The sequence below is a fragment of the Lygodium microphyllum genome, chromosome 8 (assembly GCF_053477565.2).
Source record: "Lygodium microphyllum isolate KBCC chromosome 8, Lygodium_microphyllum_v1.1.10, whole genome shotgun sequence".
Lineage (NCBI taxonomy): Eukaryota > Viridiplantae > Streptophyta > Polypodiopsida > Schizaeales > Lygodiaceae > Lygodium > Lygodium microphyllum.
In genome coordinates, this window is record NC_141142.1 from 57,628,985 (window position 1) to 57,653,273 (window position 24,289).

At 44.1% G+C, this 24,289-nt stretch overlaps 2 protein-coding genes across 4 annotated transcripts in view; both read right to left on the reverse strand.

Annotated features, from left to right (window-relative positions):
• F2KP (fructose-2,6-bisphosphatase) overlaps nt 1-24,289 on the reverse strand; it is an 85,658-nt gene that overhangs the window by 37,830 nt on the left and 23,539 nt on the right. For all 3 annotated transcript variants that reach the window (XR_015691608.1, XM_087682953.1, XM_087682954.1), the window contains 4 exons: nt 18,008-18,061; nt 17,844-17,921; nt 17,560-17,651; nt 17,398-17,455 (listed from right to left, as the gene is read on the reverse strand). Coding sequence is in view for 2 of the 3 variants with exons in the window: in XM_087682953.1 (XP_087539079.1) it covers nt 17,398-17,455; nt 17,560-17,651; nt 17,844-17,921; nt 18,008-18,061 (282 nt within the window). In the remaining variant the exon portion in view is untranslated. The remainder of the gene's footprint in view (nt 1-17,397; nt 17,456-17,559; nt 17,652-17,843; nt 17,922-18,007; nt 18,062-24,289) is intronic.
• Nucleotides 18,072-24,286, reverse strand: LOC148032331 (uncharacterized). Its single transcript, XM_087682955.1, has 2 exons — nt 24,053-24,286; nt 18,072-23,823 (listed from the first exon to the last, which is right to left on the reverse strand). The coding sequence occupies exons 1-2, from the start codon at nt 24,260-24,262 to the stop codon at nt 23,506-23,508; spliced, it is 528 nt and encodes a 175-aa protein (XP_087539081.1). The 5' UTR covers nt 24,263-24,286; the 3' UTR covers nt 18,072-23,505.

Here is a 24,289-nt window from a genome sequence, read left to right on the forward strand (position 1 = left end):
TCTGAAGTCTCTCCAGCCATGCCAAATGTCTCAAAGGCAAGCTAGGAGACCCACGACTGATTGTTTCTAGAAATGTTGGGTTGTGGAGACTGAAGCAGTGTGGAAGTGTTTAAATCATTTGACCCTTCTGTTGTTCTTGCTTTTGCAGCTGAGCTTTCCGATCAAAGTCCTAGGTATCGCAAAGAGAACTTGGCTCTAATACCATGTGAAGAAATGCTCTAAACACAGAAAACACAAAACCACTTGTACAACAAAGCACAAATTGATAACACAAAACACAATTAGGGTTAGGGCAACTTGAGAATATTGAAGTGAATGTCTACTGAAAATACAGTGCTCATGCAACAAACACACTATGTAGTGAATGAATACTGAACCTCGAACTCCTATGTCTCAAGGACCAAGGTAGAGGTAATGAGTTGGAGAGTGTGTCGTACTCTGAATAGATCCCGAAATGTAGCAAGGCAGCCTTCATCTGTCAAGCGGCAACAAACGCAGTCACAGAGGCTCGGTCTGATGAAACACGGCAATGAGGAGAGAGAGAAAAACTAAACACACAAGTACCTGAGGAGAGAGAAAAACTACAGCAAGCTGATGATGACATGATAAGTTGATGGCAACAAAAACGCATGCATTGATGACATGACAAGCTGACAACATCAAAAAACGCAAGTATGATGATGAGCCAATCCATACAGCAAGCATAGATCACAAACGCAGTAGTTTAACAATTCGCCAACTATAGATGATGTGGCTGATCAACAAACACAACAGAAATCAATGTAGATTGCGTGATGGAGGCTGGAAACAGGCGTCAGACTGATGTAGACAGAGATGGGCAGCTTCGGATGAGATGTCCTCCATGAATGGGGTGTGGACACCAATGCTAGAGGGCCTAAAACTTGCAAAGATGAGATTAAGGGAGAGTGGTGGGCTGCATGCCTATTTATAGAAAGTTTGGGGCACCCAAATTAGGGTTTTGCATGTGGAACACAAACTCTCTACTATCATGTTCTATTTTAAAATAAGAAGGTTTCTTCATTAATGAAGCATGTTTTGGGGTTGTTAAAGTCAGGCTAATGCATTTTTAGTTTTACACCTAACTCTTCCCATGCTCTTCTAGTTGGGAAGTGTTAGTTTTACCTTCTTCATTTATTTGCATGGTGGGTTGCTATCCTCATGCTTCTCAACTAGCATGGAACACTCTCAAGGTTGAGATTCGAGCTACCTATGCCACTTGACGAGCACAAGAGCCCTCTCCCAAAACCAAGTACAAGCATGTTCTACATACCAGATGGTTGATTCTCCTTTGGCTCTTCCAACTTAGAGAATATCCTATCTTCATCGTCAAACTCCATCATTTCATCTTGGTTCTCAATACCACGCATAAAGACTGACATCAAATCCTCCTCCTTCTGCATCAACATCTATGGTTGAGAAGGGATGTCTTCCCTTTCATTGGTATTTACAAATTTCAGCATTATCTTCAATATTGGCCTCCCTTACCTATTGCATCCAACCTTTGTCTTGCATGATCATGGTTATCTTTGTAAAAGTGCACTTGGGCAAGTGAACAATTTTTCATGTGGGATACTATCCAAGTGGCACCTTGTTACATGTGTGTTCGCATCATGTAGCATTCATCTATGCATCTCATTGTGCAGAGTACCCTTGAGTGGATCCCAAGTTGTTTCCATTGGTAGCTCTCTTACCACCATACCTCTTCACCATTTCCTTCATCAACAACACCCTCAAAGGGTGGTTGGGATAGTCTTCTATTTTGTGGTGTTGGATCTAGCCATCCCTTTATTTCCCTCATGGGCATAGTTACTTCCCCCCCCCCCTCCCCGCAAAAAAAAACAAAAACAAAAACAAAAATACAAACCCCCCCAAAAAAAAGAAAAACAAGTTCAAAGTGGTTTTCACCCATCGGTTCTCCATGCCACAGCAACTACTTCCCTATCCATTATTGCCACCTACTACCTCCAGCTGCTAGTCCTGCTATTCAGCATCATTGAAAGCATCTTTCAGCTTGCATTTTCTGCAACATAGGCCTAGTCTACATTGGCTTCACCTTCTATAACAATTGCCCAACCTCCTACTTCTCTCAATTATCAACTGACCCCATCCTCAACTGGTTATACTATTGCGTTTACTAGTTCCAACCCCAAAGACTACTGCATTCTGGTTTCCAACCTGCCACCCTTCTACTTTCAACATCTTCTCAGCTCTGACTGGTGGTTACAGCACTCAAAATTCGTCTCTGGTGGACGTCACTCTCTAACTACTCCCTCATCCCACTCTCACAAGAGTCATCCATTGTTGGATAGTTGTACCTTTGAGCATCTTGTACACTATTTTCTTCATTTACAGCATTCATTCATTTAGTTCAGAATTCTCTTTCGTCTTTGTTTGTGTTTTTTCATTTTGAAAATCTTTGTCTACGAGGAAGAGTAAAGAGACGGTTAGTTCCAACATTACAAAATAAAAGACTATCCCAATGACCCATCAAGGTGACGTATAGAATTATGTGCCAGATGCTATCATATAGACCCTACCATGGAGATTGCCATATCAGCTCCCACAAATATGTGGATCTTAGTTCAATAAAGGAAGGGTGGTATGCACAAATGCAAGAATACTTTCATCCTAGGATGGCACCTACCAAAAGATAGGTTTTCCCCTCATCCAAAGCCCTCCATTCACAAAAACACAATGCTAATGCGTGATTCAATGCAAGAGGTAATGCAAAGTGTCATGTTCAAATAGAATGCTATGCAATGGTGCCACTTGGATAGTGCCCTCATAGGGGAATTGTTCACTTATCTCAAGCACCCTTTAACAATCATGATCATCAAGATGCAAACGGAAAATGATATAAAGTACAAAGGTAATTAAAAGAATGGTGATCAAAATCCTATAAACACCAAGAGAAAAAACCACCCTCTCTTACCACTGCACACAAGAAGGGAAAGCTATGTAGACCCTCTCTCCCCATCACAACGATGCCGAAGGGGAGGAAACTCCCACTCCGATACATGGTAAAAGCTACTAGAGAATGGGACAATTGACCATTTCTTGATCAAGATAACTATAAAATTGTCAAATGAAGGCATAAACTGTAGGCAAATGGTGCCTAGCTCTACCTACTATCCCATAGAATGATATTGCACACCGACATGCTTCTTCTTCAGATTGATGATGGGGTTACCAGCTGGTGCAATTACACTCTGGTTGTCACAGAAGATCACAACCAGTATGCTACATGGAAATTGTAGCTCTGATAGTAAGCTCCTCAAAGATATGGCCTCCATGGTATCATTAATAGAGCCTAATACTTAACCTTGGCAGTGGAGGTAGCCATTGCCTCCTATTTATGGCTTGACCAAAAAATGGAAGACATGCCCAAGAAAAAGATATAACCACTATGGAAATGACAAGGGTCATGATCTCCTACTAAATCAAAGTCAGGGTACTCTTACAAAAGTAAAACCTTCACCATAATGTAAGCCAAACAAATAAGTATACTTAACATATAGTAAAAACTCCAAAAACTGGTGGGAGGCAAGTTCTCCAACACTATCACACCTCATTGTCCCTATACAAACATCCATTTGATTTTGCACAAGTCATAACCATATGGAGAAATATGACAAGAAATCAGATGTTTTTTTGAGAAAATGGACCCATCTATGACTCAAATAATCATTCATAATGAGAAATAAGTACAATGGGCCATTAATGGCTGTTGTGAATGCCAGCCCACAAAGTCAACATGAATCAACCAAAGGGGCCCCTTAGCTCTATATGAGGCTTGCTGAGGAAATCAAGTTGTTTCCCTAACTGACATGCTTTACAAATGTTGATGGACGAATAAAAGGTTCACCCAAAGCTGAGGGACATGGTAAACATGGTCGAATGAGGCGAGATCAAGGCCTTTGTCAATTCAAAACTTGGCAGACCAATGCCCTGAATCTTGACTAAGGAGTTGTTTCCCCACTAGATATTCCTAGCTATAGGGGCTAGGAAGATGAAAATGTCATCAAGGGGAGTCATATGATGTGTAGCTCCATTGTCTACAATCCAAGTGCCTCTATGGCTACTAGGTCATATAGGATGAGCCTTTGTGGTCGCCTTATGTGTGGGCAACTCTCGATGTGATCAAGCTCGCAATCTTTGATGTCTCTACAGAGATGAGACATGCATGAGAATTGAAGCCCATCAAAGGTCCAACAGACCAATCCAGCATGCCATATGCAGTTGAGAATTGTGCCAACTATGATGACTGACTGGTGGCAATGTGACTCAGATTGCAACTACCCCTTAGTTTGTTAGTTGCCACCACCTTGCCTCCACTATAGGGGGTTACCTTGCGACTATAGGGTAGGGGTTTATGTAAAGGGGTTTTTCTTTGATGTTGTCCCATTAGCCTTTGAGCAATACTCGTCAACAAAATGGCAGCCTTCGACAATGTTGATAGTATCTATTTTTCTTGGGTGCATTTTGTCATCCTAATTGAAGCTATGATTGGGTGTTCCCTTGTAACTCACTAGGTGTCTAAGATTGATTTTGATCCTTCTTGCTCTTCCCTTTTGTCCCCTTCTAAATGAAAACAAGGGCCCCCTCTCCGTAGATACAAGTGAGACAATTTTATGATATTAATCAAACAACTAAGCATAACATAGTAGCTAACGTTTAAACTCATAAAATGTGAGCATAGTAGACCGTGAGATCATTTATTGGAAAAATTTGAAATATTTTTGGGGCATTTTGTTTAAGAACAAAGTGGCTTGGTTATTAGGGGAATTAGGAAGCCTCATAGTAGCAAACTTTATGAGTAAACACTAGTATTCTGCTAACTTGATCTTAAGGTCATCCTAATCTATGATTTTGAGTTCATGGTCGAGACTGATACAATGGGTTCTATCCCAAGCTAGATAGTGGTTGGTCAAGTGTCCCCACCACCCAAATGGAAGGTCAAAGTGCTATAACTGTGAGTCAAATTCTGGGAGAAGGCCTTACATTAACTTAACTATGGCAAAAGCAATTCTAGATTTCCAAGATCAGACTCCTTTGGAAGATAGTTATTAGTTGGGGTTCCAACCCCTTTAGTAAGTCCCAAAAAATCTAAGAGTCAAGAACATGTCTGATAAAATTGGACCATGTAGTGTAATTAGACCTATTCAAACAAGTCTTGTCAATAAAAGCATTATTTGCAGATACAGATGAGTGAAAACTGCAAGGTGTTTGATAAGAGGAGTAAGATGGATATGATGAAAAGGCATAAATAGTATTTGGAATATCATAAGGTGTTGCAAGAGCACTAGAACCCAAAATCCTTGCCAAACTATAGATTGTGGCACTTGAACATAGCCAGAAGGTCCACCAAGTAATGTCATGTAAATAAAATATAATACCAACTGGTCAACACTCAGAGATGGATATGCTTGGGTGGATTACCCAAGTAAGAAACACCCTGAAAGTACTAGGTACGGGAGACGAGACTTAGATGGTCCTACAAGTTCCTCAAATCTATGCACATTATCTAAGGGGACTTTGTCATAGTTACTTTTAAGAAGTTGGTGACTCTGATGCACAAGAATCAAATTGTACTCGGCTGGTGAGATTTCAATATGTCTTGTACTGTCCATAATAGTTAGTGTTATCTCCTCGTTTCAGACTCCCTTAGAGTGAGTTATGAATACCACTCCTATTCAATCCTTGGCAAAGGTTCTTTCTATTCAGAGTTATTTCTAGTCTTAGAACATGGCAAAGGTTGGAATCCCAACTAATTCTAGGAGTCAAGAACATGGCAAAAAATCTAGGAGAGTTTTTTCTAGTCTCCAATGTTCGGTTTTCAAACCAAGTCTTAGGTTTCTTCAATGAGTACCTAGATAAAATGTAAAGAAATAATCAAGCACAAAAGATCAATACAAAGTGTACGACAAGGCACAATGATCAAGCAAAAGAATTCAAAAGTGAAGAGAAACTCGAACTAAAAGAAGAATGAATGCAATAAACACACGACGCAAGAGTGAATACAAAACCTCAAAGCTTTGTCTCAAAATGGACCATGGCAAAGATGAATTGAAGAGTATGTTGTACTCAGAATGGATCCAGAAATGTAGCAGGCAACCTCCTGCTAAGTGACAGCTACTGTAAATGGATGCAAACAGCAATGCAGGCTGCTCAGTCCCAAAAACCTAGGGCTGAAACTAATGTAGACTGATCTGGTGAAGTACACAGTAACAACAATGTAGAAGATAGCTCCGAAAGGCAGTGTGTCATCAGGGCGGCAGCTGCAAGCAGTAAATGCACCCTGCTGGAGGCTGGGTAACAGCTGACATGATGACACCACTGGTCTACAGACAGGCCTGTGCAGAAAACGCAAGCTGATCAGCAGTTGACAAGTGTTGAATGGCTCTGAGCAGGCAGCAAACAATTGAAATTTGGAGACACAGCAGTAGAAAAGAGCTGAACAAGGTGCCTGGCTTGTAGACAACACCATGAACTGAGATATCCTCCGCAAGGGGTGTGGAAAGCAATGGAACCCAGTGCCAAAAGTAGATGAACCTGCAAAACAAGGATAGATATATTGGCTGGGCAGCCTTCTATTTATAAATGTGGATCCTTCCAAAGTTTGGGTGTTTGCTTATAAAACACAGAAAGTTTCTTCATTTTTTAGTTTGAGCTAATCAAGGTCTAATTGGTAATTCACCTTGTTTAATTGGTAATTGACCTTCTTTAGCCTAACAGATCAAAGCTAAAAGACAGCAGTAGACAGTACCAGAACCAAGTGGAACAGGCTTTGATACCATGTCAAAATAGTGAGCAACAATGGAAACTGTTAACCGTCAGACGAATAAGGTGGAAAATCTGGAAAAGCTAAAGCAGAAGACAAAGGCCAAGGCAAAGTGAAAGGGAAGACGAAGGCGTGCCAAGAAAAATCCAGAAACACGAGAAGCGCTAAAAAGTCCTAAATAAGAGAAAAGGCGCACAAGGAAAAGCGCAAGTCAATACTTTTGTAAAAGAGCGCAAGCGCATCGTGATTTAATTTAAGGAGCGCCGGGCTCTCACCTGTGCAATTTGTAAATATAGATGGGCGGTGGAAAGGAAGCTAGGAAGATAGAAGGACTATGGGAAAAAAGGCCTAGGCCACGGCCGGCCATGTAAAAAATGGGATAAGGGGATGACTGCCCAAAAGGGATTTAGGGTTTTGTATATAAAGTTGAAAAGTGAATGAGAAGCTCATTCTTGTGTGTGGCCAAAAGTGGGTCTCTTCTTCTTCTTCTTCTTCTTCTTCTTCTTCTTCTTCTTACTTGCTTAAGCTTGTGCTTGAGAGAGGGAGTGTGAGAGTGTGCTTGAGAGAGGGAGTGTGAGAGTGTGAGGGAGTGAGTGTGTGAGGGTGAGGGACCGGGGAGGAGAAGCTCTCCATCTTCCCCTCTCTTTGTCTCTTCTATTCTCTTCTCTTGTCTTGCTCGCGGCTATGGAGCTTGGAGCGTGGAGCTTGAGGATGGAGCTTGCTTGAAGCTTGCACTTGGATTGTGGAGCTACCGGAGTGCGCAGGAGAGGAGGTAACTCGATCAGCATGGAGGTAAGCTCACTACACCCGTAGATGTGGATGGCGCGTCGGCTATGTGAGAGGTAGCCATTAGTACTCGGCTTGGAACGCTTAAAACAATAAGCGGTCCATGGATCTTGGCAGTTGAGCGAAAGCTCCCATATTTTGGTTCCGTTGCCGGGACCAACAGATTCAAGCCTTGAGCACTTGCGCGCTTCGAATTAAGCATTGGAGTAGGGTTTTCCCCGAACCGGTGCTTGAGGTAGATAGGTAGGAAGCGAGGGAGTTTGAAGAGGTATTCAATCTCCTTAACAAGTAGGTTTTTGTTGTTTTGGACTTGGGAAAGTATGATGGAGTAGTGTAAATATTTTCCTTATGATTTTTTCTTGCATTTAGGAAGGATAGGAGCAAAACATTGGAGCAAACAGTAGGGTTTTCTGTTGCTGTATAACAGGCTGAAACAAGGAAAATTTTGGGTTGAATGTTAGTAAGGGAGGCAAGACTAAGGTGAGTATATACTTGGGTAGGGTGATAAGGGGCTAGGAGTGGCAAGAAAGGCCACATTATGCATTGCAGGGTTTCAGGAGAGCAGGAAAGAGAGAGAAAGCTTCGTCGCGTAGATTCGCTTCGATCTGGCCATTCGGGAGTTATTTGCCCAGCCCAGGTAATTCTACACCTTTTCCTACATGAGTAGGTTGGATCTGGAGCTGCTCGACTAGGGAAAAGGCCTCCAACGCTCGGCGCTGCGAATCTTGTGAAGTCCGGCGAAAAAAAAGCGCCGCGCTCGGCATATCCGAGTTACGGCGATTCTGGGCCGAGTCCCAGAATCAGCCCTCGGACCGCTTGGCCATTCGGCCCTCGGACCGCTTGGCCATTCGGCCCTCGGACCGCTTGGCCATTCGGCCCTCAGCCCACTACCACTAGGACCACTTGACTCGGCCCACTCAACTCGGACACCCACTGCTCGGCCCGTCCGAATTGATCATTCGGACCAACTTCGAAATTCGGCCTTAGCCCACTGGACTCGGCCCACCTAACTCGGCCCTGGCCCACTCGGCCCACGGACAACCAGACTCGGACTGGCCGAATTTGACATTTGGACAAGTTACATTTGGCCCTTTCTACTCGGCCCTCAGACGGTCCGAATCAAACACTCGGCCCCTGCAATTCGGACCTGTTGGGCCGAATTTAGATTTTTTTTTCAAATTTTAACCCGTAGACCCTGCAACTAACCAAGAGACCATATAGAGCCGAAACCATATCATAGATCGATCACTGGGCTGAAACTTAGAGTAAGTAGTTCAAAATTTGGCTATAAACGGTCCTCCAAATTGCGCATGGTATTTATCATAACGGCCCTGCGGGCCGAGGGGACTGCCCCCCTCAGGACCCCCGCAAAGGGGGCTCTGCCCCCTCCGTACCTCCCTCGAGTAGGTTGGAGAGAAAACGCGCGCCGTGATATGTCCTCTAAAACAAACCCTAGTGTAGTAATGGCTCTACACGAGCATGGATTCTCACTTGCAAAAGAGCTACCAAAAGCCCGTACCCGAACAGAGACAAACAGAGACCCTAGAACCTCAATGGGCCCATCTAGCCAACAAGGGCAAAAAGACCACACTGCAAAAACACATACGTGTTGCATTCGGACTGCATCTAGTCAAAGCAGAAAGCGACAACATCAAGCTACAATAGCGAGAATGACTAGATATGACAGTCTTGACAATAGATGCTCCTTGAATAGCACTGCACTGACGATCCAAGACACCAGTAGAGAATCCACATTTGGTCGTGCAGTTGGGGACTCAAGGGCATTTGTCAAAAGGCTTAAATTTACAAGCCAAGACCCGGAAGATGAAGACATAGTACCACTTGCTTATCTTAGGGTCAAACTCACCGCAAAAAGAGAGCATACTATCGATGCTTTGATTGATGGAGGAGCAGATTTTAATATCTTAACCTATGAATCATGGACCCTACAAGGCCAACCAGAGCTCACACCGACTAATACAACTCTTAGCCCTTACGGGGGACACCCACAAGCACTCATAGGGAAGTGTAAAATCCTTGCGACAATTGAAACTGAAAGCTTGCCTATCATATTTCATGTTCCTCCAAATAGTGCTAATTGCGAGAAGAGAACCCTCCTTGGAAAACCTTTCAAAAGGGCGACCAAGTGTGAGACCGACTATGTAGCACAAAGGATACACCTGACACTACCGGGTGTAAGGATAGTCACGACCTTTAGCAAGGGTGACCTCATCGAATCTCGAGGGAAAGGCAAGGAAGGTGCTAACATAACAGTCAAGCCTACTAACGAGAGTAAGGACTTGTTGGAAGAGTTGATACAAGCATAGGTCAAACAACGAGAACCAATGAGTGAGGCCATGCCTGAAACAAGAAGATCAAGAGACAATGCCAAGGACGGGCTTTGGACTTACAAATATCGTAGAAGATTCCAAAAAAAGCCCAAGCCTTATAGACGAAGGCATCGATGGAGAACCAATACAACGCCGAGATGGATATCCAAAGCATTGCTACGTGCTCAAGGGTATTATGCAGGTAACCGATGGATTTGGGTACCAAAACCCCTTGCTAAACCACCTCTATCAGCTGAAGGCCAGATTGCATCAAAAGCAACGAAGCACAAGAGGAAATCTAAGAGAAACTCCAGGTCTCGAGGCAAAAAACCAAACATGAGTGTTCGAAAGAAGAGCCTCAGCCTAGCATGCTTAATAAGCAGATGTCATATGTAACCATTGAGCGTGCACAAAGACCACTAGTGCTCAAGGAGCTTTTGACTTCCCAAGAGAATAATGAGCACCAATTGCACAACGCTGCTCGTGAGAAAGCTGATTGCTCAACAAAGAAAATGGTACAATCGTCTAATAGCCTCGAGCAAATCATTCAACCAGTGCCACGTACACCTGAGAGTCCTAGATCTCCTACACCCTCTTTTCCCAAACAGACACAAAAAGCACAACAACAATCGTCAAGGGCAGCTGCTCAATCCCAATCTCTATCTCCATCTAAGCTTCCAAATGTCCAAGAGGTGGGACAGAACACCATCCGTAGCTCTCGGCCCAAGGATATGCATGTGCAACCTAATGTGACTAGATCAACTCATACTCGATCTACACAAGTAAATGCTCAAAGGGCAACAAAAGACACGACTACTTCCGATCGCCCTAGGGACTTGACACTGCAATCTACTAGCAGTAGCCAATCCACTGAAATAGCTGCTACTACTTCCAATCAGGGATCACAGCAGTCACAGCCCTTGGCCGTGACAATGCCCCTTGCGGAACGTGTCCTTAGTAGTTCACCTGTGAAGGAGGTGTCGCAACCAACTTCCTTAACAACTCTAGCACTTCCAAAGCGCCTAAAGCCTAGGCTGGAGGAGTTAAACAGAAGGGAATTGGCTGAAGAGCTAGATTCTCCAAAAAGAGAGGCAGTACCCTCACAACCTAGCAAGGCCATTCAGCAGGCCGCAACTATGTCCCATGAGGACACGCTAGAGAAAGAGAATGTTGAGGCCCAACTAAGCACATCAACGGTTGACCTAGTTCAAGGTCATGAGTCGTTAAGTTATGCACCTTCATTGACCAAGAAAAAGAGGAGAAAACAGCGAAAACAACAGCAGTTACAGGTGGTTGTGGACCCCAAGAACATTGAGACCAAGAGCGCTAGAGAGCTGACGAATAAAGCATCGAGTCCATCCACCAATGAACCCATTGATGTCTCTCCTAATAGCGATGAAACCTCAGACACATCCGTGTGCTCTGAAAAATCAAAGCAGCTGTTACCATCAATGGTTGCTTTCAACACTCAATCCACCGACAATAGAACTCGCAATGACCAATCAAGAGTGGATACAACACTGTCACAACAGGGTGACAAATCTATACCAGCCACACATCCAAGAAAAACCATGACAAAATAGCAACAAAACCTCAGAAAAAACGCACAATCCCCGAGAGCATAAGCAATCCTAGCGTTGACCAATCTTGCTCATTTAGGCCAAAGCCCCCAGCTATGCTAAAGCCTAGGAAAACTCCTAGAACCTTGCATGAGATAGCAACCGAGCAAGCCCTCGTTGAGCATAGAAGTGTAATAGAATGCTTAACTGAGTTGTATGCTAAACTCAAAGTATTCGCACAGGTCTACATCCTTGCAGACATGGGCGCATTCCCTAAGGAGCAGCTTGGAGAATACTTGCCATTTTCCCTATCCTGGGAAGAGCAAGAACATCTTAACGAGCACTATGACAGGCTCCTGCATGAACGCATGCGACTCACCTCTGACAAGAAAGCCGACGAACTACACTTAACTGTAACATTCAATGATGTGCTCTGCCAATCAAATCTCTTAGAGATAGAGCAGCTAAAGCGACAATCAGAGGGTCGAAGTCAATTTGAAAAACGCTAGTTTGAAAGCCGCGTTGCAATGGCCGAACTGGGAGCCCAGATTATGACAGTCTCAGAGGAGCGATTGGCCAAATGGCGGTCTCAAAGAGACCCAACCTATGTGGCACCAACTTCCTTTCGAGTGCTGACTGCCATTCGGGATACGGACTTAGTTGGAACTAGCCAAGAGAACTCTCTGGCTGATAAGGTTCTCACTGAGGAGGAGCTATATGTTGCAAGTAGACTCAGACAAGGTACCATGATACTTGACGTTGCAAAATACCTGATGTTATTAAGAAGGCTACTACGACTACTGGATGCATGTGCCACACTCCAGTACAATCCTAAGTTCTACAATTGGTTTTTATCCTCGTGAAGTAACATGGATTTGTAAATATGTATATAAATAAACAATGACTTTTGTGACCCTGTATAGATAAGATCAACACACACAAGCAATGATAGTCAAGCGCAGGGAGAAGAATTGGGTTTGACAGGCTGAGCTCCTCAGGTCCTCCTCTTTCCACACATTGAGAAGTCGTGTAACCATTCCCGCCTCCAGGAGGAGGGCATGCAACCCTCATTATCGCCATACGAAGCTCTAACCAACATCTCTGATGGTGTAGATGGAGCACCGTCCCTTTCTATACACCTTTCTCCTTTTTCGGTCTATCCTTCCAGGGATGAGCCCTGCTCCACTCCATGACAACCACTCCACGCAACTTAGCATAAGCCAAGATATGCTAATGGCTGGAGGTAAAATGAACATCATTATGGGGGCCATCCCTCTACAACAAACACTGCATGCCTCACCTCTCCCCTCCTCATCATATACGCTTGATAACCCACTGTATAATCCCTTCCATGCGAATAGTTTTATCATGCCCAAAGGCCTAATCCTTGGTTCGCATTTTGCACATCCCCCTACGGTAGCCGACATGGAGCACTCAGTGCAGCTGGCTTGCAAGGATGCTATCCGCCGTCGAAGGGAGCATCCAGCGCAAGCTCCTCCGCCAGGACGCTACGTACCTACCCTTAAAAGGTATGCAAAGAAACAAGGCCCTAAACAACACCGCCTAGGACGTAGGCCGAAAACCCTCCAAGCCAAGAGGATGAGAGCTCAAGGGAGCATACAGGGTATAGCAACACCGATCGTGCGAGCCCCCAATAGACACTCGAGCACCAGGTGCTCGAAAGAGGAGAGGGCAACTCAAGACAAGCAAGAATTTGACGCATTGTTTAAAAGCATTCTGGAAACAGTTGCGGCCAGGAACTACACCATCCGGGTCCCAGCCGACATCTTCCCTGCCCAACCTCACAGGAACCCCGCACCAGCAAAACCTCAGTCGCCCGACCACCCGAACTCGCCCTACCTCGTAGAAATAGAGTAGCCCCATGCTGTATAAAGGACTTATCACATGCTACCTGGCCATGACTTTTTATCTTTAAATGGTTAAGTGCTAACATGTTCCCCAATTGTACAAACTTTTCATATTTGCGTTTAATATATTTCACGTCTTTAGCACAAGAAAAAGCTAATCAAGCGCAGGTGATGAGTATCTAAGTCAACACCATGAAATTCAGATAAGCGATGTATCATTGCCTTGCACTGGTTTATTATAGTTACGGCATATGCCGTGCATGTACTCTCATGAAGTAACAAGTGGATGCAAGATGACGCAGGTCTTTGTGCGAAAGTGTTCAATGCCCAAGTCACCGCAAGACCACCGACTCCACAAAGAGCCGCGACAAAGCCAAGCTGTCGAAAGCAAAAATCACCCTTACCGACCACCCACATCGCATGGCCCAAAGCATAGTCACAAGCTACGCTCTCTTTCTGGGTCAAGCTCTACATTTGGCTCATGGCAGTTGTTACCTCAATCGTACCAACATTGCATGTCGCAAAGAGGTTTGCAAAATCTCAAGTGTATCTCCCCATCTCAACAACTGGTTCTCTAACAACGAGGCTAAGGCACAATCATCGCTGTAATATCCGTTTCTTGAGCCTTCGAAGCTCGACATTTTTCAACCCATGGAAAGGCTGATAGCCTCAACATATTGCAACGGTTGTACTTAGGCAAGTCCAACAAAAAAAAAAAAAACGAAAAAAGAAACCGGAAAAGGAAAAAAAGAAAAGAAAAGAACGAAAAGATACGAAGCACCCACGATCATAGCACAGCACCTAGGAGTCCTCAAATTAGGTACGTCCAATGACCTTGGTCGGCTGAATCCGTCCCTAATCTCCTAGCTCTTTAGCATCACCCACAATTATTCAGGGCACATCAAGGGTAGGACATACCTAGGGAGCTTGTCTCGCCTATGGTTAGACCTGTCACCCTGACCGATTCGCACGATTCCCTCTTGCACTCTGCCTTAATACCATTATAATCAATTGTGGTAAGCACCGCACGAATAGCCATGAAAAGTACACCGTCCTCATTAAGTAAGTTCAATAGCTCCCAGCTACCGAAAGTGCGGTGTCCTTGTGTTCAATTATGCTACGTCGTGCAATCACAATGCAAAGGATGTCTCATACACCTTCACGTGTACTTTTCAACATGGACAACTTTGCTTCATCCACACATTGTTACGAGAAACCAACCCGCGGTCTTCTAACTACGTAATATCTAAGTATGCACGAGCGCTCATATAATATCTGCACCAAAATATATACACCGTTTGGGTCCTCAAGTACAGGACAATACTCTCAACTTGCTTAGAGTTCGACCTGTCTCCCAAAGTAATTGAACTATTTTGCACGATAGAGAAGACTAGCGCTACCCCTAGGGAGAGACCACTTATGAGAGGTTTTCAATTGCAGGCATTGAAGACTCCAACGAAAGCTTAGCTCGCTCTTCATCGACACGCAACTCTGAATTCTTGTCATTTATCATCCTGCAAGTCCGCCAAGAATCGTCATGTGCAAAATCCCCGACAAAGAACAGCCCTACCACCAACTCCAACAACCCTACCACCAGCCACCTAGGCCACCAATGTACCCCCAACGACCTTCCTCCACACCACCACCAACACTCCTCCACAGCAACCACCAATGTCCCTTCCACCCACGTCTTCAGTGCATGCCAAAGCCTGCTACCTACGACGGTGAGTGCCATGGGACTGGCACTCGTCTAGGAGAGGGGTAATGTTAACCGTCGGACGAATAAGGTAGAAAATCTGGAAAAGCTAAAGCAAAAGACAAAGGCCGAGGCAAAGTGAAACGGAAAACGAAGGCGCACCAAGAAAAATCTAGAAACACGAGAAGCGCAGAAAAGTCCTAAATAAGGGAAAAGGCGCACAAGGAAAAGCGCAAGTCAATACTTTTGTAAAAGAGCGCAAGCACATCGTGATTTAATTTAAGGAGCACGGGACTCTCACCCGTGCAATTTGTAAATATAGACAGGCGGTGGAAAGGAAGCTAGGAAGATAGAAGGACAATGGGAAAAAGGGCCTAGGCCACGGCCGGCCATGTAAAAAAGAGGATAAGGGGATGACCGCCCAAAAGGGATTTAGTTTTGTATATAAAGTTGAAAAGTGAATGAGAAGCTCATTCTTGTGTGTGGCCAAAAGTGGGTCTCCTCTTCTTCTTCTTGCTTGCTTGAGCTTGTGCTTGAGAGAGGGAGTGTAAGAGTGTGAGGGAGTGAGTGTGTGAGGGTAAGGGACCGGGGAGGAGAAGCTCTCCATCTTCCCCTCTCTTCTTCTCTTATCTTCTCCTCTCTTCTCTTGCTCGCGACTATGGAGCTTGGAGCGTGGAGCTTGAGGATGGAGCTTACTTGAAGCTTGCACTTGGATCGTGAAGCTACCGGAGTACGCGGGAGAGGAGGTAACTCGATCGCCATGGAGGTAAGCTTACTACACCCGTAGATGTGGATGGCACATCGACTATGTGAGAGGTAGCCATTAGTGCTCGGCTTAGAACACTTGAAACAATAAGCGATCCGTGGGTCTTGGCGGTTGAGCGAAAGCTCCCACAGAAACAAAGGGACACTGTTGTAATAGACTGCAAGAACACAAAGAACACAGAGAAACATTGCGAGGAACACAAGAACTCAAAGGATATCCTCAGAAAATGGAATCACCAAGGCACAAGAATAGTACAAGAGCTCGGCCACTAAGTAACTGATAGTCCATACCAGTCACCCATCATATGAAAGAGAGTTAGCATTGTAATTATCGGGCATCTCATGGACTTTACGTATGTCTTGTGTTGGGATATTGCTTACGTCACTTATAGGTCATGTTTATGGCCACCTACTTATGTGATTTATGGGCAGCCCACTTATGTGGCTTGTGGCTATGTATATGAGCCCCTCTCTCTTCTTTATCATGATCAGTGCTTGGAGAGTTAAGCAGAGGAGAGCTAAAGTCCTGTTGAGCTTCTATGTTGCTGTTGCTCTTGTATAATATTGTCTCTATGCTTATGACAAGTCCATTCTAGGTGATCTTGTGTCCCTGTCTTTCTTGTCATGTTCATGTTCTTGATTCTGTTTTGCTCTTCACTCTTCTGTGCATTCTCACAGAAATGGCATACTGGACCTCATGACACTATCACAGATGGAAGCCCATATCCTGTAGTACTGCATAGTGTGCCTACATAGCTAGATGCAGAGATAAATGCACTTAAGAGGCAAATAGAAGAGGCTACAAGGAGGTTAAGAGCCTGGGAGAGGCTAAAGAAAGATGCTTACTTAGACATTTAGGATTTTGGAACTTTCTGGCTTTTCTGTTAGTCCTTCTACTAGGCATTCTTCCTTGAAAGTGAAAGCTGGGACATATCTATTCCCTGTGCTTGTTTTCTTTTATGTAGGTTTTTGACCTTAGGGAAGGTTATGATTCTACAGACTACAATGAGATTCTATGTATGTTATTGGGAAAGAAGTAACTAGATGATTTGTGTCTCTTGGAAAGCTGTTTGCATGCTCATAGAAATGGCTATCTTAATAGTATCATAGTCTCTCAGATGTTTATTTGGTATTTTAAACAAATATCAACTGTGTTTGGATACTAAGTGCCTTCATGCGCGTCAATGGAAACAAAATATGTAACCAAGTGTGAACAGTCAAGGGACAAAGATTGCTTTGCTTGGATGGACACAATCACACAAGATTACTGTGGGTGAGTGAGCATTTTAAAAAAGGCAATTCAACAAAAAGCTATTTCATATAGGAAGAAGAAAACAACAATGTTAGAAAGCATGTTCTAGTCATTCATCCTGTCTCTACCAAATCAGCAAGTTAACTAACATTACTTGATCCCTAGTGTGCCCTAACCAACAAATATTAATGGATCTTCATCACCAACTGACTTGTTGTATAACTGTTGTTGGAAACAAAAACCAGATAATACCAAATATCATAAAGAAATTGTTTTGAAAACAATCATGATGCCTGACCCAGAGGTTAATAGAGTAAGAACTTGAGAAAGGTAACTAACATTTTCATAATTGGCGAGTCGATCTTTGAAATCTCTCAGTGCTGTCTCATAGTCTAACCTGTGAGTATATACAGAACAAGCAGTAAGGATGGCAGCATTCAAAACCACGGTACAGATGCAATCGAAACATAAACATAATCCAAGCTGGGTAAGAAGATATACTCATCAGCATAGTCTGGGCTTTGCTGAATTTTCAGTCCAATATTTTTATCTATTACCACCCGGTCATTGCAAATAGTTTCCAAAAAGATAACCTATGCATCATCGAAAAGCAGGTCCGTTAGACCACAATTCTGAGGTTTTTCCCAGAGCATCTCATGCTGTTGTTAACATGATAGTTATTCTGCTACAAGGTAAAAGACAACTTGTTGCTCTGATGATTCCTTCCACTACATATTAAAAGTGGCGAGAATCTACTTCTCAGAGAAAAGGAGGACTGCTCATACCTTGCATTTACCTTCCGCCATTTTCAAAAGCATATTGCGGCGTTGCCTTGTGGTGTTTGTGGCATCAAAAATGCCAACCTGTGTTACAAACAGCATTTCTATTTCAAAAGCACTGTAAACCAGATATGGCTAGCAAAGAGAGGTAAGACAAATGTTTCTTCTACCTGTCCACCTTCTTTCATCCAGGCTAGCATGTCCTCCATTGCCAAAATAGCTACCTGTTTGCAATTGAGTAACTCAGAAACATGTCCCACAAACTCCACACCACAAGAAAATAGAACTGCTACTTGTGAGCACACTGAAATTTGGGCAGACATCCAAAAAGCATTCTAGCCTCTTTGGGCTCGGGGCTTTCTATTAGTGGCCATTTTGGGCACACATCCAATACCCAGGACACTTCAGATTTGGTCTACAACGTTTTACACACACACACACACACACACACACACACACACACACATATACATATACATACACATGTATATGTATGTATGTATGTATGTATGTGTACGTGTATATGTATGTATGTATGTGTATGTATATGTATATGTACACAAACACGCACGCATGTGTGTGTGTGTGTGTGTGTGTGTGTGTGTGTGTGTGTGTGTGTGTGCACGCGCACGCGTGTGAAAAGGCACCCTCGTCCTTTTTTCTCTCATGTAGCACGCATTCCTCTCTTACTTATGTTGATCATCTATCTCATTTCTATGCCTCCATTATTGAGCATGAGCCGAGCGGCAAGGCACAAAGATGGGGTCTCAAAGCATAGGGACAAGCCAGTTTTAGGAGAGGCTTTTCTACACTAGATCACATCCTCCGTTCAAAGCGAGGGCAGAGCTCATGGTGAAGGGATCTACTACAGCTTTGTGGACTTCTGCAAAGCTCACATATGAGGGTTATTGGTAGAGTACAGGCAATTGTAGGCCTTTCAGCAGGTGTTAATTCCACCATTGGGGTGAAGCAAGGATGACCTCTTTCTCCAACCCTATCTAGCCTATACATTGACAAGATTTCTTATATCTCTTAGGTAGGAGATAGAGGAGCGATAGAGGAGCTCTGCTAGCTAGTACTTAGATACTCCTCTTACTATATGTAAATGACATTGTGTTGATAGTTAGACTCTTCCCAAGGGGCTATAGAGACATTCAGATGCATTACACTCTTATGCACTGGACAATGGGCTTTTAGTGAACCTTGGTAAAGATGAGACTAATTGAGCGAGGTCCTATTGAGCAGGGTGGGATCCTATAGGTCAACAAAGAATCATCGAGAGATCATTTTCCACATGATAGTAGCTTATACTTGCAATCATTACGATTGTAAGCATCAACATATTTCATCGTTTTTTATTTAAATTGTTGTTCTCTAGTTGAGATGACATGGTCAATTGTACTCATTTCTTTGTCTCATGGTCAATTGTGCTGATGAGTGTGTCCTAATGATGGGCGTGTGCTAACACGCGAATGCTGACGGGAAAATGCTGACGGGCATGTGACAAATGCTGATGGGTGAATACTAACGGGTGTATCAAGAAAAGGTCGTGATGTCAAACCTATCATGAGGGACCTGTCGTGATGCCAAACTTGTCGTAAGGCAGTATCCCTCTAACGTGAGGCAGACCTGTCGTGAGGCGCACACCTCTTTGGTGTGAGGCAGACCTGTCGTGAGCAAGAATGTACCTGGCATGAGGCAGACCTGTCGTTAGCACTATAGTGATGCAGAGATGTACTGAATGCATTGACACAGGCGTACTATATGCAGTAATGTACTGACACAGACCCAGATGCCACATGTACTAAGATTGCAGATGTAATTAGATTGATATGATACAAATGTACTCAGAATGACATGAATGCAGACCTAGGTGAATGTATTGATGCACTAGCTTGTGGATATGCAATGATGCATTGACTTTGATTTTGATCATGTCTTGGAGTATGCAGTAATGCACTGACTAGTGCTGCAATTTGTATTTCTGCAGTGACTATAAACAGTGTGAAGGCATTTGGGCTCGTAAAAGATTACTAGGCTTGCAAAAATTTAGTGAGGGGTTGGGGAAACCCTGGAAATTTGCAGGAATCACAGAAATTGCTCTAATTTGACAGTATAAAGTACAAGCTGAGTGGCTTTGCACATAGTGTGTGCGAGATAATATATCCGAAGTGTTTGGTTATATTGCCCCTCGGGATCACAATTCCACTCCATCCCAAGGCTTGCAGATCATTCTTTGTACAAGAGAGAAGGGTGGATTTCTAAGTATTAATGTGAAGACCCGATGCCAAAGCAAAAAGGTTCCGTTCCACCATTGCCCGATTGACATTAATATGATCCGCCTTGAGAAACATAAAGGAATCATCTGCCAAAGATTGACCCACAAGCTAATCACCGCCAGGAAGAGATAAGCCAACTATCTCACCTTGAGCTGCCAACTTATCCAATAATGAGAGCATCGGGTGAGTTACCAAAGCAAACAGCAAGGGGCTGAGTGGACAGCCTTGCTGAAGAGACCGAGATAAGGTGATTTCCTCCGTAATCCCTCCATTAAGAGCAATATGGACCACAGCCCCCTCACTTATGGTATCAACTAGAGAAATCATACCGGGCCCAAAACCCATTGTAGACATCAATTGCCGTAAAAATGACCAACTAACATGATCAAATGCCTTCTCAATATCCAATTGAAGCATAACAACCTGCTAGCTAGAAGCTTTGGCATAATCGATTCCCAGCTGGACATTCAAAATGTTGTGCATTATATTCCAACCTTTAATGAAACCGTATTGATGTGGATGAATGAGGTGCGGAAATACTTTCTGCAATCTGTTGGCAATAATCTTGGAGAAAATTTTATATAACGATCCCATAACTGAAATGGGTCTCCATTGTTTCAAAGAGGTCGGAGAGGGAACTTTGGGCAACAACCTGATGACTACAATCTTCCAATTTGAAGGCATCATACTCGAGTTCCACACCTGCTGACACAATCGAGTTAATGGGTCCTTAAGCAGTTGCACATTGGCTGAAAACAGCTCACTAGGAAGCCCATCCCAGCCTGGACTTTTCCTTCGAGGCAAGTGAGACAGCACTTCTTCCACTTCCTCTTCAGAAATATTGACCTCCATTAAATTCACCCATTCTAGTTTGACCTGATTACTAACCAGATCACAAATGTATGTTCGAGCAGAGAGAACAGCATCCGAAAGAATCTCTTGCAGACCCAACAAGACCCTATAAAAGTCAACAGTCATTCGAATAATGGAGGCATGATTAGTCATCAAATCACCTTGCCCATCCTTTAAGCGCACAATATTTTCCCATGCGTATTTCTGATGCAGACGAGCAAAAAATTGATGAGTTTGACAGTTGTTGTCATGTAAAGCTTCAGCTCTAGCTAACAGTTTGTATTTTGCATACTCCTCTTCCTGAAGAGATTGGACCCTGCCTTTCAGCCATTCAATGCAAGTGAGCAAGTCATCATCAGAATCCCCAGTCTGACACAAAGACGAGGAATGAGCTAATAAATCTTGAGCATGTTGCAATTCAGCTCGAAAAGAGAAAGCATGCTGAATACCATATTGTCAGGATAACGCTCACGCATTATCCCTAAAAACCGCCCATGCTTCCATCCCTCTAGATAGAACCTTCAAGCTAAAAGAAGCTATCAGGTGCTGAACAGCTTTCAAAAACTGATTTTTCCACAAAAAAGATTGATTAAACCGAAGAGGTAAATGGGCAAGGAGAGCCTTGAATGCATGAACAGGCCTATGGCTCATTTCTAGAAACAAAGGGTAATGATCTAATAGAACATGTTGTCTTTCCACCCGCATATCAATGACTGCAGGAAGAAAGAAGTCACTTTGGCAGATGTAGATCCTATCCAATCTAGCCCAAGTATTTGGATGTTGAAAAGAGCGATAAGTATATCCGGCTTGTGATGGATACATCCAGGACCACATGTCCTGTTTCAAAGATGTCACTGCAAGCGCATCCCAAGCCTATCGCTCAGGACCATCCATAACCGAATGCTGAGAGATCGCCTGATCTGCAGAAACACAAGCATTAAAATCACCCATAACAAAGCCTTGACGAGCCAAGGCAAGGCAGTGTAGGTCATCCCAAAGCTGACGAAGTCCCTTGCATTAGAAGGAGCATACACGCCTACAATCCACAAAACCTCCCCCTCGTAACATATCTCCAGGATCAGAAATCAGCCGCGGGTATCTTGAGAAAACAAAGCTGGTTGCAAGGAGGATTTCACAGCCAACATAACTCCCAATTTATGTGGAGCGCGACCACTAAAAAAGACCGCATAATCCTTATACACATAAGAAGATCCAGCCAAAAAATGTTGTTTGTGCTCCACAGCATAAAAAACATCCCAATTTCCAGCAAGCACAACTTTCCACAACCAATATTGCTTGCTGCCCGAAGAAATACCTTTCACATTCCACAAAGCAAGTTTCATGATCAATCAGACAATAAGAAAAACTACTAAACCAGCACTTTCCCATTCCCTTTTACATCAATAGCCTTGGCAGCCTGGAATCTCTCCATTTCAGTACGTATAACATCTACAAGATCTGCCCTCTACAGACCTGCAATCGAAGCTTGGAAAGGAAACTGCAGTTGCTGGGAGTGGAAAACGTCCCGAGGGGGCACAAGCCTTCCACAAGCATCGAATCGCAAGGCTGAATCAGAAGTCCTTTTATCTTCCACTACTGGAGTACGCAAAGATTGAGGTTTCATATAAAAACCCCTACCTCTGCATTGGAAGGTCTGAGTGATTGGGAGCAGTGGAGGATGGGTAGGATTCAATCTAGAATCTTGCCTAGTATTACGACAAACCACAATGACCCAAGAATCCTCCCGAGGAGACAAATTCCACCCAACCACAGTCGAAGGATGCTCCCCACCCTCTTCGGATCATTCTTCTTGCCTTCCTCACAATCTTGTTGGGGAAGCTGCTCTGGATCAGGTGTTGTTTGTGCTGAATCATCTGCTGAGGGTGGTGGTCTTGCATTTCCATATCTTGATCCATAGGGCCCTGCACTACATTCGTATTTTTGTCACATTCCGAAACGAAATGGCCCAATTGGACGCATCTGAAACAATGTCCTGCAAAAGTACCCCATTTCAACTCATACACCAACGTTTGTAAGCCTGGAACTTCAAAACGAATTTTTGTCGGGCGAGGTTTGCCTGTATCCTACAGCATACATGCCATGTTCCTGTTGCGGGAAGCCAACCGAGGTTCCACCAAAACCTCACCAAGGGTTCTCAGTACCATAGGGAGGAGTCTCCAAAGATGCGCAGGAAAATCCACCACCTCTACCCAAATTGGGCATGCCTGTCTCAGCATGTCTTGAAATTCAGCCATGGGCCTCCAAGGGACCACATGAACTAGCTGCCCATCCATAAACAAAGGAATGTGTTGCATAACAAGAGCCCATACTTCCGGAGAACGAAAAAGAACCTCAAAGAACCCCTTCGGGCCATCATAAATCTCTTCAACCAGGGGAACTTGCATATCCCCTGAAGCATCATCTGGGCACTGTTCAGAACTGACAAGCATAGACTGCAGCCAAGCATGAATTCTGGTGATCAAAGGAGTCCTTCCAATAAAATAAAATATGGCTGCCCTCTCATGGAAAGCAGCTATCTATTGTAGGACCAGGTCGGTTCCCATGACTGCTACTACTTGATCCCCTTCCGGTAATGTGTTAGCTTTATCCTTATTACAGTGGGCATAATCCGACATAAGATGATTGGCAATGGCTAGCATGAATTGTAAAGACCCATTAGGTTGCAAACAGGAAACATGAACCTCAAGCTGAGGCAAATTTGGGCTGAAGGCCGGTTCTTCAACCAACAACCTACGACGTTTGCCCATCTCTACACTATCCAGTAACAGCCCGGGTTCATCTGCCAACAAATCACCATCCGAGTCAGCCAAGTCTTTGTCATTCCCTTGCCCAATCTGCTGATCAAGAAAGGCCATATCGATACCATTAGATTCCTGCAGATTTTCCATAGCAGAAGCAGATTCCGATCCCAAAATTCTTCCTCTCTCTCTCTCTCCTACTCTGTGCAAAACCCTCAGGATGTGCTACAGGCTCTCTGCGCAGGTCTTGGAACTACGAACTGACAGTTCGATATTAAGCAGGCTGTCTGAAGTGGCCTTCACGCTCTTTCTCTCTCTCTCTTACACTGTTGCAGAGAAGGGCAGCCAAGGGAAGAAGGGCGCGCAGCACAGGACGAAGACTGTTCGCAGGCAGGGTAGGCACGAGCAGATCCAAACGAGCCAGACGGGCGCACAGAAGTAGGGACCCGCAGTGCCTTGGTCCAACAACGCGCTGTCTCTCTCTCTCTGTCGCTCTCTCTGTCAGAGCAGGGTGACCCAGAATGGCAGGTCGCATGCCAGTAGACTGTGCAGGGCGGCAGGG